The sequence below is a fragment of the Sparus aurata genome, chromosome 6, assembly GCF_900880675.1.
Source record: "Sparus aurata chromosome 6, fSpaAur1.1, whole genome shotgun sequence".
NCBI lineage: Eukaryota > Metazoa > Chordata > Actinopteri > Spariformes > Sparidae > Sparus > Sparus aurata.
The window spans coordinates 21,757,165-21,777,335 of NC_044192.1; the positions used below are offsets into that span (position 1 = coordinate 21,757,165).

A 20,171-nucleotide genomic window follows, 5' to 3' on the forward strand; every position below is an offset into this window, starting at 1 on the left:
GAGATGTGTTTACGGGAGACACATCCATCCATCTACCATTACTCTAATCCTCAGAAGACCTTTTCTAACCAACAGAAAATGTCACAAGTAGGCCAGACTGATACTTCGCAAAATAAAAAGCACTCAAGCCAAATGTGTGAGCAAAAGATGGTGGTATCAATGCAAGCTAATGGACTCATGTGAGGACCACTTCCTTACAAGAACAAGCTCTGCTCATTGAAAAAAAAACACATCTGTGTCACTGTATTACAGAGAGAATTTCACTCTTCCATTTCGCATCTTCACATTCTTGTGCATAAATGAGTTCAACAAACTACAACTGTAGAATACAAAAAACATCAGGCTTTTAATATGTCTCCACTGTATTACACTGTATCACTCTATCAACTAGACATCACCAACATCCAGACACATTAGAACAAGGTAAAGGATGTCAAAACAACACAGCAAACACAATAACTTACAAAACAAAAATATTAAGGAATTAATTTCTAGGATGAACAACGACATCAAATATGATCAGATAAACAATGATATACAGCATCTCTATTAGACAAGAGAAATCTTCATTTCAGCCATTTTTCCCACTTCTTTTTCTTCAGTTCAAAATCAGAATCAGCTCTTTGAAGTTGTTTAAAATCAGACTGCTCCTCCATCTTCTGACATCTCTACATGGAGGATTAATGAATCTAAAACAAAACGCCACTTAAAATGATTACGTCACAAACCAGCTCTGAAACGTTGTGTTTTCTGTCATGCTGGTTTTTATCCACCACCTCTGAGGATTATATGCCGTAGAGTTGAGAGGTGTTGTTTCGGATGGTGGTGAGAACCGTGTCCATGTCCTCCCCCTTCAGCAGGCTCAGCTCATGTAGCGTATGTATGCCCATTCCAGGATGTGAAAACCGGCAGACTTCTTTTTTCACCTGTTAAAAGAGTAAGACACACTTATTTTTCGTACGTAGTCAAAATTTAATCAATACAAAAAGCACCTCAAATTGATGCGTTGCTATGATGTGTTTTGGAGTTAAGGACTCCAACACAAGGCTCATAAATGCTTTTCCATCCATCTCCGTTCAAGCAATGCTCAAACATCATTCAGTCAATGTTGAGTTTGAAAGATAGACTGTAACAAATACTAATGAAGTTAACCGGTACCTGTCTGGGCAGGAAATATGGTGCGTCTGTCTCCAACACAATGCGGTCAAGAGGGATCTTGCGGACAGAGTCTCGAGCCTCCATCGCTCTAAAGTAGGTGATCAGGGATGTGAAGCCCACATACAGGTTGGGGAACTCTGTCAGGAATGGCTCGATCACTGGATAACTGTTTGTGAAACAGTGCCTGGAAACAAAAGTATTCAAGAAAGAATATTCACAGATTAAAAGACTCACTTATACTCAGCAATAATTGTGGTGTCAATGAAAACTGACACATAGAGAGAAAATTACTGAATGTAAATTGCAAGAAATACATAGCATCAAAAAGGTGTTTGATTTCATGAAACCTTAAAGATTATAACTTAAACCAGACAGAACAGAGTCTCACTTTCCAAACCATTTTTCATGTTGATAGAAAAGAAAAAAGTTATAAAAGACAGAAAAATTAGAATCAGGGGTGGGCTGCTGTATGGCCAAAATGTTCCACCAAGCTATCTTAAAATATTATCGCCCATCCCAAATGGGAATGATTAGTCAGATTACTTTATCTCAACACTCACCGGTGAATTTTGTAATCCCTTGGGACACACTTCCTCATGATTTTCAGCAGGTCGTCATCTGCATCCCGACAGTGGATCAACAAAGGCTTCTTCATGGCCACAGCCAAATGCAGCTGACGCTCAAACACCTTCACAGAGAAGCAAAGAAACAAAACAGAGACCACAACATTTATTATTATATTACAGCATCGTCATTCCATTCCACACAGTATATTGCTGACCACTGCACAATGATAAGGCCCATCTAGTTTAAAGTCCATGTAAAGCGGCAAAAAAATTGTGTTATGAGTTTGTCACACCAAAGAAACGTGTATCATTGACCACTGAGCCAAATTTGAAAGATTAAAAAAATTGTTAAGTATATAAAATTAGGTCTCAAAATCATGGAAAAACAAGCACTTCTTTCTGCTGTGAAACGCTGGGGGCGTGTCAGTTAGAGGCGCTGGAACCACGCCCATGCGGCGGGGGCTACACATCATGTTAATGACGTCGGTGTCTCCCCAGGTGTTCCCCAGGTGTTCCCCTTGTCTATCTAAACCCGCGGACAGTTTATAATCATATAGATGCTGTTATAACGTGTAGTGATTGAGATCCTGACCCACTAAACATCCTGGAAAGTGACGAGTTACGTTTTTCGCGCTAAATTACATAATTATACATAATCACCATCAGTAAACAGGACGCTGTCTGACTCTGTCACTCGCGGGGACGGAGGCTGTTTTCTGGGGGACAGTTTCCTGTAGTCTCGGTCAGGAGGGCTGGCGGTCGCGGTGATTTATTTTCGTCAAACACTCGGTGAGTTAAACACTCTTGTGTCAAGCGTGACAGACGTTGTTTTGTGAGCAGAAATGTGAGGAAGAGTCGGGAGGACAGGGAGGGGACGGACAGGAGGACAGACGCTTCTCCACATACAGCTGTGGTATTTGTTTTCCTCATTTAAGTTGGTAAAGACAGTTATAGTTACTACGTTACTTTTGTTCGGTCATGTAACGTTGCTTTGTGGGACATTTCTCTGTATTTAGTTGAGTGAAGGACCTGTGCAGTTATCAGACTGTCAGACCGACACGCCCTCGCTCCGCGCCTCCGGATTATCCGTTCACACTGGGACGGCTCACCAATAATGCGACCCTGATACTACCGCCACATACTGCCGGTGGGACCCGCCGTCAGCGGGACGGAGAGGGTCAGCGGCGGCGCGGTCACATCATGCCGGTGGGACCCGCCGTCAGCGGGACGGAGGGCCGGCGGCGGCGCGGTCACATCAAGCCGGTGGGACCCGCCGACAGCGGGACGGAGGGCCGGCTGCGGTGCGGCCACATCATGCCGGTGGGACCCGCCGACAGCGGGACGGAGGGCCGGCTGCGGCGCGGCCACATCATGCCGGTGGGACCCGCCGTCAGCGGGACGGAGAGTGTCAGCGGCGGTCAGCAGCGGCCACATCTCCTCGTCGGCGGGAGGAGAGGATGCAAGCCGGGGACGGAGTTGACCTGTGTCAACGGACTCCCCCGTTTCCATACGTTGTCATCCGAAGGAAACTTAAATAAGCTAACAGCGCCGTCACCCTGCACACTGTGGCATCCAGGAAAGATGCAGAGGATGTGGAGGAGACATGACTGGTTAGCTGACTGGTTGACTGGTTAGCTAGCTGCAAACTATTGTAAGCAATGCTATCCGAGACTGGAGAGTGAGTGGGAGAACCGCTGAAGCTGACGCACTGAACGTATTTATACCACTTCCGCAGCAGGGCGGGGTTTATGCAAATCATATAGCCGCGTTACGTAACGCGGCCATGATTTGCATGATTTCTGACCCGCCCATTAAATCCTGAACACAGAAATGTTGAAAAACTGTTTGTGAGCCTAGCTCCAAAATTAAATTCTACATGGCCGAATGGCTTTTACATGTTTAAGTAAACACATTTATGACCTGTTTAATGTGTTTAGAAGAAAATGGCTGATTTTGGTTTACACGGACTTTAAGAGAAACCCTCAGGGACTACAAAGTCTTATTCTATTGAGACACCATTAAACTACACCTCACCTCTTTTTGCCTGGGGGTGTCCGTGGAGTTTTTGTGGGAGTAATCCAGGCCCATCTCACCGAATGCCACAGCTTTTGGATGCCGCATGGCCATCAGTATATTGCGTTCATGGAAACTTGAATAGTTTTTGGCAAAGTGGGGGTGGCACCCAAAAGCCCCCCATACCATGTCTTCAGCCAGCAAACCTTCCCACAGGGCCTCTTTCAACATGACCCCTGGGTTGCAGAAGTTGGTAATACAGCCTCTGAACTCTGGAGGGAAGCTGCTTTGGAAGAGCCCTTGAAAGCTGCTGAACGTCCCTCTGAAGCCAAGTTTTCCGTACAGCATGTCCAGATGACAGTGTGTGTCTATGAAACCAACCTGTCTGTCCTGGTAGGAGTAACTGTTCCATGTAGGTTCTGCCCTCATGGATAGTCTTCTTTTAGGCGTGCCACCTTGAGTAAGACAGTGACGCAGGGAAGAACCACCATCTGACTGTCTGCGTGTGGTTTTGGGGTTTAAGTAAGGCTTCGATACTTGATTGTTAGATTGTAGTGGCAGAGAAAAGGGATCCAATAAATGGGCCATAATGTTGGAGGTGTGAAAATTCTCAGAATCAGCTGTTGATGCTTTTGAAGGGCCTGTATTTGGTGGTTGGGACTGCTTGAATGAAACAAAAACTTGCCTCTGTGATGGTGGGATAGGCATCGCCATGCCTCCTGCAGCTGCCAGGCAAGCCCCAGTGTTTTCATTAGTGTATCTTTGGCTGCCTGTAAGATAAGTTGTGAGACTAGGCAAAGAATCTGGGACACAGTCCAGAGAGCGGAAGGGCGAGTCACACTCCTCAGCCTCTGGTGTAGTTCCTGCAGCAAATGACTCATCTTGAGAGGTTGTCTCTACAAACACGGATTCCTGGGCAACAAACCTCTCAGGTGAATCTTCTCCTTTGAGCACAATACTCTGAAAAACATAAATAATTTTTGGAAAATTTACAAAAAGCATTTCACTTTAGTCTCTTATCCTCAGTGGTTCCTGGTTTATTTTAAGGTCACAAGATAAAATAACATACATTCTCTGGCTTTTGTACAAATATTATCACTTTTATTTGTTTTTCTAAACAATAGACAAATGAGCAAATGTAAATAACAGACAAGAAAATGAACATGTTATGCTGTAAACTTACCCTTCTGTCTGTTTTAGTCTCTGAGTGGTCACCTAGGGCTTCTCTGTCCTCAAACAGTCGTAAGGGGGACCCCTGGTCGTCCTGGTCAGTGTCGTCGTCGTCCGATTTATTCTCAGGTTTGATCGAGGAACAGTTAATACTCATGACTGTGCTATCAAGTGAAGCTGGGCTGGGCAGTTCAGTCGTCACTGGGGAAGGTTCGAACAGCAAAGTCTTGGGCATGTCAGTAGTGCTGCGTCTTCCTTTGGTGCTGTCGATGGCTGCAATCACTGCCTTCCTGTAAATAGCCTTTGATCCCTCCTCAGGTGTCCTCTCTTTCTTTTTCATGACAAAAGAGTGAGATGGAGGTGGTGATACTTCGCTCTCTGCAAATTCAAGTTGCTTGGATGAGTTGTCCATAGGTTTTTCCTGATGGTTGAGAAGCAAAAAGGACAAATTAATCAGACATATTGCATTGGAAACTTATTGCATTAGAAAGCACATTTAAGAATCTAAAAACAATTTAGAAGTACCATTAAATGATGGTCAATGCAAGCTTTGCAGTTAAGATTTACCTTTGAAGCAAAGAAATGTTCATGATTTTTTTGGGACAGCTTCCTCAGCTTAACTTTGCCTAAAGAGGGCGTGCCTTCACCGAGCGCCGCTGCTTTTCTTTTTGGAGTGTACAGACTGAGCTCTCCGAGGCCGTCAGGTCCTGGAGAGTCACAAAGGGGTGAAGTGGGCGATTCTTCTTTTGGCCACATATTGCAGAAAGAGGGTGTGCGTGAGCCCACATCTCTCCCCTGAAGATGTACAGGTGAGGTGACTGCAGTTTGTCGCCACTTGAACATGACCTTCTTTCTGCTGCTGTCCATGCTGAAGATCCTAAATCAATACACAGCTGGATAAATAAATAAACACATCTGATTCATCATCAGCCATCAAAGCAAGAACATATAAGCATTACTTTTAAAATACTCAGGTCAAAAAGATGCAGTGTTCATTAATTTTTCCAACAATAAGAGGATTGCTGTTGTCTCATGCACAGTTTAGTTTGTAGATTAAGATAAAACAATGGATAACTCTTATCCAGTGTACAGTATTCTCTGCATAACAAGTACATGTTCATGAACATGACGCCTAAACCGTGGAATAAATTACTTTTCAAAATCCATACTGCTACCTCTGTATTTTGTTTTAAATGTTAGCTAAAACCATACCTATTTAAGTCTCCTAGATATTATTTTATCCAATTTATCTGGTTTTATTCTTAAATGTATACTGAAATACTTTGCTTTGTAAAAGCACTTTGTAACAAGGAAAAAGAAAAATGCTTTTCAAGTCAAGTTATTGTCATGTTTACATTCATATTCATTCAAGGAGTATCACGTTTTTATGTTGTTGGCGGAGGTGGACTCCAAACCTGCTCCCATATGAATGTCAAGGCCAAAGGTCTCCCAGAGGAACACTATATTGTAACAGGATAATCCAAAGCTATTCACTGCTGCAGTCAGACATTTTAATGTTGGCGGATTGGTGTCCATATAACTGACTGTCACACAATGTCAGCTGAAATGATGCCCTTGAGTGGCTATTGCTTATTATATGATCTTGATCTTTTCTTGAGGAGAAGCAATGTGACAAAATCTACTTTCGACCAACATTATCTCAACTCATATTTTGGTCACTAAGTGCATATTCTGAGACGAAAAATGCTCACACAGCAAACCAGGAGTTGCTGTTGCCGGAGTTAGAACTACCTAATGAGGATCCAATTCAAAACATCTGTAAACTTAACCTATTTGGACATCACCTACAATAGTGTTTTGGTTTTTTTTTAAAACTATAACTTAAGTCTGGCCTGTCCTAAGTTAGTCAGAAAAGACGCCTGAAGGGTAAAACCACTGGCGACATTTCGGGAATTTAAGCAGGCCATTTGGCTAGCACCGCCACTTTAGCCAATTAATGCTAGCCAACTGTTAGCTAACACTAACCTCTTAACTGCAACTCAAAACAAGGCTAAATTTTTTCACTTAAAAACAGGCCCCCTCGCCGTTATTTTTTAATGATGATTTTACACTTATTTATCACACATGTAGTAAGTTAGCTACACCGCTAACGATAAAGAGTTGATAAATTACCGTCACACTGGGCACAGTGGGGGACTGTGTGGGAGGTCAAAGTAAGCGGTCACTTTATCCGGTTTGTTCGGCCAGCCAGGGACTTCTCGATATCTTACACGATGTCTTGCTTAACAACGTCTCTTAACAAAAACAACACATGAGATATTTCATTGTTATGTTTGACCTTGTATTGAATAACGAGGTTCGAGTTTAAAAGAGCCGCCAGATGGTGGAAAACTGTTTCAACGCAACCAAGCGTCAAGTCTATTCTACATCTCGCGAGATCAGTTCGACCCGTCATAATCCAACGAGGTTTGAGTACTTGGTGAGAAGAGGTGGGGTGGCTGTTGGACTGATCAGTAGACCATACAAGGTTCCTGTAGGAACAGATCAGATATGATTAATAGACTAAAAATAAACCTGTGACGACAGACGACAGTAAGCGCAATATCCACTTCGAACTAAGACGTTCAATTTAGTCTAGCTTAAGAAATGTCTTGTAGTCAAGTCATTAGAGGTATAGATATATATACAGTATAACACTGCATAAATGTAAACATTAAACGGAGCTGAAAACAAGCTTTTTAGAAAGGTGAATTAAAGAATCATACTGGACACATATTGAGAGGCAATGCTCATAACGAACAAATGAAAATTGAAAAATTAAAAGAGGATAAAAGCGATAAATATTATATTAAGAAGATTCGGAGAGCGGAGAGCAGATAATATAGGAATTTAAATCAGCTTTTAAAGGTGGTCAGTGGCAGGACAGAATTAAAGCCATGAGTATCTAATCCTGAGCAGTTATCAAAACAAGGTGTACTCGTTACATTCAAATGTTTTTATTATCTACAAATCATCTTTAAGCAATGGTCATCCTCCCGTTTTGGAAATTAATAATACCAAGAGGGTCAGATAGTGTTCAGCTCCGTATGAAATGTTAAGCATACTGTAGGTAGATACGTTATTTTACTCATTATCTTCAGCATATTATTCAATTCACCACTTTTTTTTTGTCCCAAGATTAACACTTATTTAATAATATATTAACAGCATTTCCACTGAGCCACAAAATCACACTTCAGGTAGCCTCCTGAAATGTGTTTGTCTTGACATCCTTATTGTGTTGACACACTCAGGTAACATAAAAATACTCTGCATGAAATCAAATCCGTAACAGTAACGCTTTCTTGGACTTTTGCTAATCTTCTAAGTCTTGTAGGCACCACAGCTGTTTCCCTTACCTGTACGTGCAACATCTTCATTATGTTCTTGATGCTATCACTAGGGGGCACCAAAGTCTAACTTGGTCTGTATCTATACACATAACACAGATGTTATGAGTTATGACTTTGATTTAGCTTATAGTCCGCCTCACTAATCAGAACATATCTGATTGATAGGGTTATAATATTCATGTTAATATTAACAATCAGCATCATCACGACATGTTGTGTTTTCGCAAAAAAATAGCATAAAGTAAAGAAGATTCAGAGCCTAAGACTAAACGAGATGAAAATTTGATTTTAAAAAATGCACATTCACTGGATTGGTTGTCAGAATTCTTTCAAGGCTATATTTCGACTAAATTGAGGCCAAATATTTAAAAAGTAAAGCGATTTCAAATCTGAAAAGTGACATGCGAGTGAGTTTTGGTTGGGAGAGTGTGTCAGGCATAATATTTTCAACAACAAAAAAAAACTATTGGCACCATCAGTGAGACGAGGTCTCCACTGGAGCCCTTTAAATAGCTGTGGAATTCGTTATGAATAAGAAGCGAGCTGGAGGCTCTCAGGCTCGGTTGATCCAAACTGATCCAGGTTCGGTGTGTGCGATGGTCCCTGCATACCTGTGTAACTTAGTGTGTTACCCACACTGAACTCTGGTCAGTGTTCAATGTGTCGCTTCACAACGGAGTTACTCAGTATGTTAAACACACAGAACTCGGGTTAGCGTTGGAGCCGAGTCGGGTAGGACTGAGATCTGGCAAGCTGCCGCACTGACATGTGGTTGGTGTGTTATTTTTTAACATGAATTAGATTAATAACTTATCTAGTGGGATGAATAGAGTCGAATAAGAATGATTAGATTAACAGTTATATAACTCATTATCTTAAACATATTATTGAGTTCACCACATTGTTTTTAGTCAATAGTATATTTTAAAATTGACAGCATTTATACTGAGCGAGTGCCAAACTGCCTCTTCAGGGACTGAAAATGGATTGTCTTGACAGCTTCAATGTGTTGACACACTCAGGTAAAATTTAAATAATGCATGACATCAAGTGGTTTGAAAGTCGCCTTAACAGTAAGACTTTTTGTTAGACTTCTGGTAATCCCAGAGAGGTCTTGTAGGCACCAGAGCCGCATCCTTCACCTGTATGTAGTTAATCTTCATTGTGTTCTTGATGCGATCACTAGGGTGCACCGAAGTGTAACGTGTCAATCTAAAGGCCTTTACACATTGGCTGCGTAAATGTTTGCATCTGTGCACACTCGTCGTGTTATGGCTTGAATGACTTTGATCTATCTTAAAGTTTGCCTATAAGCCTATTAATCAGTCATTTTCTCATTGGTGCACCAATGAGAAAATGACTGATTAATAGGCTTATAATATGAATATGAATATGAATATTTTTAATCGTCATCATCACGACATGTTGTGATTTTGTGAAAAAAAATATCTTAACGTGCTTAGAGATTGTGTTCTTTAATATTGCTGTCGTTGATTCAGTGTTTTGTAATTTGGTAATCCATAGTTTATGGCACCGGACGTGATTATGCCACCCGTGAATTTAGCGGGATTATATGCATTAGATTACCCTTATCCACGGTGGCTGAGCGGTTTAAATAGATGCAATTGAAGTAGAATTTTGTACGCATGCGCACAGCCATTGCGAAGCGGAGGTGGGAAGTTCGCGTCCCGACACGGCGAATCCAACTATAAGTCCAGACTGTACAGAGCACCAGCGCAAGGTCTCGGAGCTGTAGCTGTAGAAAGACTGACAACATTGTAAATTGAAACAAAAATTTCTTCTTTTAACAGTGTTGTATGAATGACCAAAACTCATGCTTGATTTTAAACTAAAGACGTTGTGATAAAATATGACTTTTGGAATGTGGAATTCACATATCTAAATAGTGCTTGACTAAAAGTCTTAATGTATCTGAAACTAAATGTGCTCTCTTATCAAAAGTAATCCCATGGCCACAAATGTACCAAAGTATCAAAAGTACAAGTAAAAGTAAATGATACATATATTTAATTGAATGCATGTATTATGGGTTGAATGATTCTCTACCTGGCCAATTATCAGTTGTGATATTCAGCATTTTTCTGATATTGGAATCATTGTTTTTGTCTGATTGTTGATAAAATAAGTTAATTGAAAAATGCACTAATTTGGCTGGCTTGCAGCATGTTATCCGAAGAGTACACATTAATTCATTAATTTTCTTTAATCCCAAATTTAATACTTTAAACGTATTTACACTTAGTGGCATTTCACTCTTCAGGTACTGAACATTGATTGTCTTGACAGCTTCAGTGTGTTGACACACTCAGATAACATCGAAATAATGCATGAAATTAAATGGTTTAAGAGGCAGGGGGAATCCTTAACAGTAAGAGTTTTTGTCAGACTCTTGGTAATCCCAGAGAGGTCTTGTAGGCGCCAAAGCTGTATCCTTTACCTGTAAGGAGGTAATGAAGAGGCATCAGTCCTCTGACCATTGTGAAAACTTATGATAGACATCAAGATGCGTTTGCACTCATTTTATGAACTACAGAAGATGTTGATCATCTGTTCAGACAAACAGGTTCAGCCGATTTTGATCCTGACCCCAATCACTCAATCATTTACCAACATGGAAACGATACGCATACAGGCCAGGAGGTCTGAGCGGCTGCACACAACAATGTACCAGAGTCGGTCAGTAGGACAGAGCAGGGAGGGACTTCAGCTTTGAAAGTAAGCTTCAAAACTAGAGCCCGACCAATGTCTCAGGTGGCAGGCAATATTATCTTATTACAGATCTTTAATATCATCATATACACATATATATATTTTTAGAAGTAATAATGCAGAAAAGGATGCTTGAGGTGACTAATAATTATTGCTTTGCCAGTTGTCATTTAAAAAAAGGCAAAGTTTATTGTTGAACTGTGTTTTTATAATCACGTTTGAGGGATCAGTGCAAAAAGTGTGTGTATACGGACCCATATATATTGATATAAGAATGTTTTACTCAGTAATGTCAGTATCAGTATCAGGATCGAGTATTGGCCGGTTTTAAAGGCTGAGCAGTAAAGAAAGACATTTAGAATATGGATCTCACTCCTTTCAGCCACATGTGAGTGTGAATATGACACGAAGCTGATACTTATTGTGTAGGTGACATTTTGCTGCAGTCAGAACATTAATCATTACTTACATGTCGGGCCTTTCTTTTCAACAAGCCAGTAGCAGAAGTCTCTCCTGGCACGGTCGTTGAACACATTCCTGTACTGCAGCATGTTTTGAGGGGAGCTTTTTGGTGTGTGTTGATGCACGTCTAAAGAAAAACATGTTAGAAAAACACATGGGAAACTAATAAATGAAGATATGTAAAAAATAAATAAAAAAAAAAACTGTTGTTGTTGGACCTACTGTGCACCATGAAGGGATCATTAACTGCAGTTTCATCCCAAGTCAGAGGAGGTAACAGGCCTTCATGTGATGCATGTACTGGAGCATGTAATAAAGCCAAATTAGAGACGTATACAAAACCCAATTTACGTTATCTGTTAAACAGGGTAATTTCCACAAACCTCTGTCCTTCAACAAGGCAGCTGGAACTGATGCAAGATAACCTGGAACCTGGGAGGGATTAACTGTATTTAGTATCACAAGGATGTAATTTTTTTTTTTTTTTTTTAAATTAGTAATCAATAAAGCCACATTAGTGTCTGTATCATTCTGTTAGTAGAAGGTTTTGTTTCAATTCATTTTACCATTGTTTTCATTTTGCTCCAGTGGTCTGTCAGGAGATGTGGAAACGTGACTGGGTCACTCCTTGACCAAAACGTCATGCTGGTGGAGAAAATTGAAGGATCATGAATATTAGCTAGTAACTCCTATTCCACATCAAGCACGCACTGGATCCCAGCTGCAAAACAAGTACTGTGCATGCATGCGAGACACACAGAAAGCCCCTGACAGTACTTACTGCTCTCGCCTGAAACGACTCGCGTCCCATGTTTTTTTCTTCTCCCCTGCCTGCATGTTCCAGATATTTACTGCACCAGGCTCACCGCCACTCTCGAACACAGAGATGGGTTGTGTTACTTTGTCGCTTAGCAACCATTTGGCAACAGTAGCCCTGCTGTGCTAAACTGGGGCTGGTTATAATTTCACAATTTGACATGTGACTTTGTGTTTGTCTGTAAGCTTATACAGTTTGGGTTCGTACAAGTGTTAATTATGTCAAGTTATTCAGCGTGTGCCGAGCTTGATGTATTCCAGATAAAACCCTTTATCTGCACTGACAGAATTGCCAGTAATGGCATTGGTTCACAAATGCTGAATGCTGCTCAGTTATATGTTGTCAAATGTAATCAATTTACTTTATATCAGACATATGATATATCATAAATATAAAGAAATTCTGAGAAAATTCTGAGAAGATCCTTGCATGTCAAACTATAGGGTATGTCAAATAATCATCTGAGTGTTGGAACTTAAATTAAATTAATTGTGCTTTACAGCGCTACATGTTCATATCTAAATCATAAATCAGTAGTTCCATTCATGAATACATTGCATGCATACAACTGTACAATTGTAATAGTTTCTGTGTATGTGGTCATAACAGATGCTGCTGGGTGTCAATATTTTCCTTAAATTGTTGTAGTCTTCGATTAATACAATTGTAGTGTCTAATCACCTCTGTATGTTCTGAGAAATCAGGTCTCAATTTCATGATTTTTGTTTTTGTGACCTCATGTTTATGATTGACTAGTTCATAAAACCTGAACAAATAACTAAAATAATGCTCATCACAGCACCTTTCAGTAAGAAATATATCTTTTATTTATTTATTACACAAATAGACAATTAAAGACTTTGAGATACAGTAGCAGGAGTATGAATTTAACAGGATGATGGAATAACAAAAGAGGCAGAGAATAATAAAATAGGAAAAACAAAGGCATATGCTCCTCAGTCACAGTGTTACACATCCTAATCTATAGGAAATTTATTGGAAAGACAACATTTTAGAACCCATTCTACCTGTTTACATTGGCAGGTTTATTCTGAAAAGTCTCCATTTTCCAAAATAGGTCATCTTGAAAAATGCATCCATAAACATTCATTTCTGGATTGAAAGTGCTGAAAGCGAAATCTTTGTTAAACTGCTGAGCTTATAGCTCTGATAACAAAGTAAGATGTTGTTGGAGGGGAGTAAACTGGATCATCTCAGGCATTTCCAATAAGAATATTAACAACATAAAGCTATCTTAAAATCCTTCCTAATGTGACTATGTACTTTTTATCTTGCATCTTTTAGAAATTGTGATGTTTAGGGCAGAAGTTTGATTATATCCATGTCGGAAAACATTCTTGTCAGTTCCTTGTAAGGTCATGCAAATGGTCAAATGGGATTTTTTTTGGAGGGACTTAAGTAAGAACAGAACCTGTCAATGTGGCAGAATACAGTAGAGTCACATAATCAGACAGGTATCGAAGGCTTGTATTCCACATATCTCTAGTGGTCTTCCAGGAATTAGCATTGAAATGCTTCAATAACATTTTAGAGGACAAACGATATTGTTTATTTGAAGATGTTGGCATCTCATTATAGAAATCACCTCTTTACTTCTGCTGAGGAAGACATTTGCCAAAGACTCAGTATAAAAGGCAGCAGATGAAAGTCCTTTGCTGGAACATGTAAGATCTCTGGGGAACTCTTTGTAACAGCTGCTCTCTCACCCAGGAAGTAACTCCACATTTTATCTTATATTCTAAAGATTCTTTACTTTTTCTAATAGTGTGAAATACAATATTGTTGTCCATAAGTGGCTGGTATCCATCCAGTTTCATGCCTCATTCTTCCTGGCCTTGAATCCTCTCCAGCAGATGCTGCTCTACTCGCTGGTTCATGCGACGGAGATCCATCAACGCACTGGGACAATCTTCCAGTTCCTCATGGAGACACCGTGCTATTTCCAACCTCCTGTAGTCCTCAGGTCGTACCATACGGCGGATAACCTGAAGAGCACGATCCTTGAGGCTGTAAACTGTAGGAGTCAAAGAAGTGTTTGTCAAATGTTGAGCATATGTTGAGTAGAGACTGCTTTCCTAATATAGCATTTAAGGCTGCACAATAAATCGTCTTATTAGACTTAGACTATTAGACTAAGAGGCTACAATTTTCTTGGAAGGTAAAATGTGTAGTGCTGCAGAGATGTACCGGCTAACAAATGTTGTTCTCATGCTTGTTTGGTACGGACCCTAACAGATGTCACATCATGTTGTTTCCCCTAAAGAAAATGGTAATGCTAAAATGATCATGCGGACAAATATTTTGCAACTTATATCTGTATTTGTGTTCACCACAAAACGCATCAACTGAATGGCACAACTGTCTGTTGTCTGTCAGTAAACTTCTTTCTTTCTTTGTAGCTGGTATTTAAAGGCATTTGGCTGACCTTACCTGGTAAAGTAATAGTGGCAGATGTGGCATTTTCACCCTCTGCTGGTTTAGGGAGAAACAGTTCTTTGCCATTCACCCTTAGCGGCTCATCAGTCTCTGCTTCTCTGAACATCCATGGGTGACCTTGGGAAACCAGACAGGAAACATTTTTGAGTATAACACAGTGATAACAAATAGCGAATCACCGCATCGAGACTTTATGACTTAATGTCGTCAGGGCACACTTTTCGGTGGTCCAATAACATGAATTGGTGACCAACTTAAAAGTTTACAATGTTTTTGTCTGATATGCAGTGTTGGGGAAGCTACATTGCAAAACTACATGTAGTTCAGCCTGGCAGTAGTTTGAACAAACTACATTTCTACCCCTGGAGCAATGTAGTTTGTAAAACTACTGCTAAAAAAAGTAGCTTTAGCAACTACTTATACTCATTATACTCATTTAACTCAGTGTTAAATAAATCAACATATATATATGAAACCAAATATAATAGCCTACAAAAAATTCACATGCCAGCAGAAATTTGCCTCTAAACTCAAGTTTTATTTTTTAAAGAGGATTTTTCAGAGGCACTAACACAGCCGGTTCCGTTTGGCACTAAAAACATCTTGACCAACACTAAAAAGCCGCTCACATGCTGCACGGGCTGGGACACCAGTGTTGAACTTAAACACTTTGGACATTTTGGGCAGAGGTTTGTGGGGACTCATCTGGTGACTTCACAAAGGCTTTCACCTCATCCATTTTGGCATCAAAGATAGAAAAAAATATATATATATTATATAGGTCTTAATTCTATGAAAAATATTTCATGTTATTGGCCAAAATTGTATTTTGTAAATTGAGTATTTAAACTACAAAAAATTACCCAAAAGGTAGTTGAAATACTTGAAGCAGCACAAAATATGAATGTTGTTTAACTACCAGCAAGTTACAGCAAATTGTAGTTAAACTACGCGTAGTTTAAGTCTCCCCAACACTCATGACATCATACATTCAAATGATATTTGTTTGAATGTGAGTTTTGCAGACACGTCATCCTCGGATGAAGTCTGAGCAGCAGCTCCTCTGTTGTCTCCTGTGAGTGAGGAAACTGTCCATGTCCACTTATCAAAGAGCTGCAAAATATTATGAAGACAAAACAACGAGGACTATACGAATCTGGTGTATTGTTTTAAGCCAGCACCAACATAAATGGGGACATTAGCTGGTCCTAGATAATTAATTTTCATCGGACACGTAACCCAAATCTGCGCACAAGTAGTTTATGATATCAGACAAGTTCTCTCACCGATGAAGGTGTGAATGAGCCGTCCCGTCCCTGGCTGTAAGTCGTCAAATGCCTGAGGTTCCCCTCGGAAATCTATCCATAGTGGTCGCAGGACGCGGGGAGTGCGGTTACAAAACACCACCTTCACGGGTATCCGACTGTTCAGGGAGCGGACCAGGGGAAGAGACTGCTCTCCCTCTTGAGGCATTGGTCGCTAATTAGCGAACGCAAAATAGTCAGCGCAGTGGTTTTAGCTGTTTAGCTAATGCTAGCTAGCAGCTAGCTGGTGAGCTATCCATGTATGTCGACAGCGGCCGACACGAAGATCGTCGAATCAGTATGACTTAATCACTTAATATATTAGTACGTTAGCACGTATTTTAGATTGCCTACTTTTTTCACTATCAACTGTTTCAGTGAAACTACGTCAGGAGAACCGTCTGTTGTGACTTCTTCTCGAGCTATTTTGTGTTTACACTCCCTCTTCCGGTTGAAAAGTCCTGGGAAGTCAAACTATTCTGTACTGTGATTGGTCGAGAGGCATGATGACATCACGGTCCCACGGAAGTCCCAATGCGGGCGTGTTGTTTTTATTAGTCAGGATTCATTTGACTATGACAGGAATCTGTTCTCAGGGATCAATTTGCTGATTATTTATGAGTAATTTCATGAACAAAAAGCCGAACTTTTTGGAGCTGGCTTCTTAAGTGAAACAATAAATGTTTTCAGAATCAGAATAACAAAAACATATAACCTTTGTCAGCTGTACATGATGATGATGATATAAATCCTTGATTTTTGGGCCCTTTTATTTTTTTTGTACTAGAACCTTTGATTCCCTTGGCCCGTTTGTGATTGTATTAAGGTGACATACATTAGATAATGTTAACTTGTATTTATCTGCGTTTGGCTTTTTATATAAAGTTGACCCAGAAGATGAGAATCCCTTGCCAGTTTTTAATTGATTTTGGATGACAGTGACAGTTTTCAGGTTAAAACTTTATTTAAAGCCACATTATGTAGAAATGCGAGCCCCTCATAGTTTCAGAGTGAAACACCACTGTCTTAAATACAAATCCCATCTGTAACAATTTGCCAGGTGCTTACTACGAACAAGACTCATTACATCATAACAATGTTATATGTTGAAAACCTGTATTTTGAAGTAAAATGTCTGTAAAGCTGTGATCCTACCCTCTCACTGAAGTTACATAGTGCAGAAACAAATAATAGCTGAGACAGAGACACCATTCACCGTGTTACAAGTCGCTGAACCATCAAAATGATTCTGAAGCTGTTTAAAAACTGTTGCTATAATTCAAATAAACCTGAATCTGTTCTTTTTCAACACCGCCAATCAACACATTAAAAGCAATTACGCATAAGGAACTCTTCCTATTGTGTTTGGTTTATGATGAATGTCTAACTAAACGTGACAATAACTTAAAAACGATCCTCTCATCGTCTATTAAATAGCTGTTCTAGACCTTTCAGTCATATGACCTGTAGTCCAGTCTTTATTATTTTTACCTGAAGAATAATGATAATAACAATGGTATGTATTCGGTAGGTAATCACAGAAGGAATCTAGGCTCCACCCAGTTCCTTCCCATATATAAAACAAAGGGGCACAGCTGGAGAGACTTTCTCCAGTAGGAGCACCCTCCTCTCTTGAGATTATTCCCACAAAAAGTTGAGCTTCAGTTCACTCTGAGGTAGGAGAGGATATTTGTCACGGAGTTCCTTGCTGGGATAACTGTTTTATTAGCTGTATTTTAAAGGGTCCTTTCGGCAAATTAAAAACTTTGTTCAGTTTTAAAGTTGTTGTTTGGAAACATGTCAAGTTTCAGTAGCCTATAACCTGACTATCTGTACTTCTTTTCCCCAACAGCCTGTTCTTCGGTCGCCTGTATAGTCTTATCTCCCTCACGATGAACGACAGTGACCTTGTGGATACAGAGGACGTGCCGAGAGATGAGATTCTGGCCAAGGTGGAGATCGCGCTGCTCAGTGTCATCTTCGTCAGCGCCGCCATCCTCAACACCACCCTGCTGCTCGTCCTCTGGAGACAGCGCAAACAGATGTCGAGGATGCGCGTCTTCGTCTTCCACCTGTGCCTGGCCGATCTGGTGGTGACTTTTTTCCAGGTGTGTCCGCAGCTCATGTGGGACATCACAGACAGATTCGTCGGACCGGACCTGGTGTGTCGCCTGGTGAAGTACCTGCAAGTCCTCGGCATGTTTTCATCGACATACATGATCGTGGTGATGACAGTCGACAGATACCAAGCTGTCTGCAACCCGATGGTCAAGTTCCAGCGGGCGCGCACAAGACTGAACATCCCTGTGTGCGTGGCGTGGGGGATTTCACTGCTGGGCAGCCTGCCGCAGGTTTTTATCTTCTCACAGGTCGAGGTGGAGCCCGGTGTGTTTGACTGCTGGGCTGACTTCATCCAGCCGTGGGGGCTGCAGACATACATAACCTGGACCACGCTGGTCATTTTTGTTCTACCTGTTATTACAGTCCTTGTTTGTCAAGTGCGCATCTGTCGAGCCATCCAGATCAACCTGTACCAAAAGATTCAACAGCAGGGCAGCGTGAGTCTCCCTCTTCCATCCAGAGCCACCGGTGTGGCCGGCATGTCCAAGGCCAGGGTGAAGACGCTGAAGATGACAGTGGTCATAGTTCTGGCTTATATCATCTGCTGGGCTCCGTTCTTCACTGTCCAGCTGTGGTCCGCATGGGACATACATGCGCCAAAAGAAAGTAAGTCATTCAGTGTTTGTGGCCGATGATCAGTTTTACATGGTAGGCTATTCTGTATTCTGTTTTTGGACTTCTGATGTCTTTGAGAAACTTAACGCGCTGTCCGAGTAGTGCGCTTTTACGCACACCATATTTAAAGGTAGTAAAGGAAACTTCTTTGCAACCGCATGACGCTTTGTATTTCTCCTGTCATTCCAGCTGCCACTTTCACCATCCTAATGTTGCTGGCCAGTCTGAACAGCTGCGCGAATCCCTGCATTTACCTTCTGTTCAGCGGGCAGTTTCCCAAGAGGCTGGTGACTGTCCTGTGCCAGCGGCGGTCCGACGGGAAAGATTCAATGCACGACGAGGCGACGCTGGTGAGCGCCTTGTACATGAGCTTCAGAAATGTCTCTGAGTCCAAATGAGGGCGACACGTTATTAAACGGATTGAAACGGAAAAAGCTTGAGGTCGGTGCGCCTCGAGATGCTGCTATCATCTTATCTGCATTTCAGCGACTGTTTCTTCTGAACAGGAGATATGCAGACACGATGTACTGGATCTATCTGTGTGTCTGACATATGGAAAGATGTCATCGAGGCTTTCAAGAAAAGCAATCCAGAAGCAAATGGGTGGCCATGAATAGGAGCTGCGCTCCAGATGTTGCTGGGAAGCAAAGCAACCAGTAAAGACTCTGTAAACAACTGGTGTTGATCATATCATCACAATGTTATGAAGGTGACAGTGTCATTGTAACATATAAATAGATTCCTCACATGTGATACAAGCTGGAACACTTCAGACTGAGTGACAAGAATCACCATTTATTGTTATTTTGTGTCATTTTAAACAACATGCCAGTACTTCTGTGTGAACTTTCACCACAGTCCTTTGAGTTGAGCTTAGAGGTGATATCATGTTCTCTATCTGTAGCTTTGTTTTACAACGACAACGCTATCACAAAGAGTTACAGTAAGACCAAGAGTGAATACAAACACTGCAACATGTGTCTTCTGCCCAGTGCCCCCCCAAACGCTGCTTTAACATTACTGCGTTTAAATATTGTGAAATGTGATCTCTGTGTTGAAATATGTGATAAAAGCTCACGCTGAGTGGCTGTATTCATAATTTCTTCTTGTTCAGGCTGTAACCAAATATGTGTGGAATAAAGTCATATTCTCACAACTGTTCAGTTTTTTTCTTGTGTGTAAGTAGCTCTGAAAAGCCACTGATGACAAATCAAGAGCAAAATCATGATTATTCATATCATATAAAGATCACAATCTTTGTGATCACGACCCATTTAGATTAATTCTCATGTGAATCAGGATCACATGTCTACATTACAAATGCATTCTACCGTTTACAGTACAGCTGACAGATTGCAGTGACAAGATATGAGCCAGACTCAGACCTGGTGTGTGTCATACGTGG

The 20,171-nt window shown here is 40.9% G+C and overlaps 3 protein-coding genes across 5 annotated transcripts; 1 reads left to right on the forward strand and 2 right to left on the reverse strand.

The window, feature by feature from the left end:
• Positions 1–322: 322 nt before the first annotated feature.
• tatdn2 (TatD DNase domain containing 2) lies at positions 323–7,327 on the reverse strand. 2 transcript variants are annotated; one of them, XM_030421120.1, is made up of 7 exons: positions 7,041–7,327; positions 5,475–5,784; positions 4,921–5,328; positions 3,759–4,697; positions 1,719–1,846; positions 1,159–1,342; positions 323–926 (listed from the first exon to the last, which is right to left on the reverse strand). In XM_030421120.1, exons 2-7 carry the CDS (start codon positions 5,772–5,774, stop codon positions 786–788), a joined length of 2,100 nt encoding a protein of 699 aa, XP_030276980.1. In that variant the 5' UTR covers positions 5,775–5,784; positions 7,041–7,327; the 3' UTR covers positions 323–785. The 2 variants fall into 2 exon arrangements, with proteins under 2 accessions (XP_030276980.1, XP_030276979.1); XM_030421119.1 differs by having other exon boundaries at positions 5,475–5,800; positions 7,041–7,326.
• A 1,486-nt stretch (positions 7,328–8,813) lies between these two features.
• On the forward strand, positions 8,814–19,893 carry LOC115583893 (vasopressin V2 receptor-like). Of its 2 annotated transcripts, none has more exons than XM_030421122.1 (4): positions 8,814–9,282; positions 17,883–18,757; positions 18,956–19,116; positions 19,273–19,893. In XM_030421122.1, exons 2-4 carry the CDS (start codon positions 17,923–17,925, stop codon positions 19,381–19,383), a joined length of 1,107 nt encoding a protein of 368 aa, XP_030276982.1. In that variant the 5' UTR covers positions 8,814–9,282; positions 17,883–17,922; the 3' UTR covers positions 19,384–19,893. The 2 variants fall into 2 exon arrangements, with proteins under 2 accessions (XP_030276982.1, XP_030276981.1); XM_030421121.1 differs by lacking the exon at positions 8,814–9,282 and adding an exon at positions 17,399–17,706.
• vhl (von Hippel-Lindau tumor suppressor) lies at positions 13,073–16,499 on the reverse strand. The gene is made up of 3 exons (XM_030421123.1): positions 16,013–16,499; positions 14,721–14,843; positions 13,073–14,304 (listed from the first exon to the last, which is right to left on the reverse strand). Exons 1-3 carry the CDS (start codon positions 16,197–16,199, stop codon positions 14,111–14,113), a joined length of 504 nt encoding a protein of 167 aa, XP_030276983.1. The 5' UTR covers positions 16,200–16,499; the 3' UTR covers positions 13,073–14,110.
• Positions 19,894–20,171: the final 278 nt, after the last annotated feature.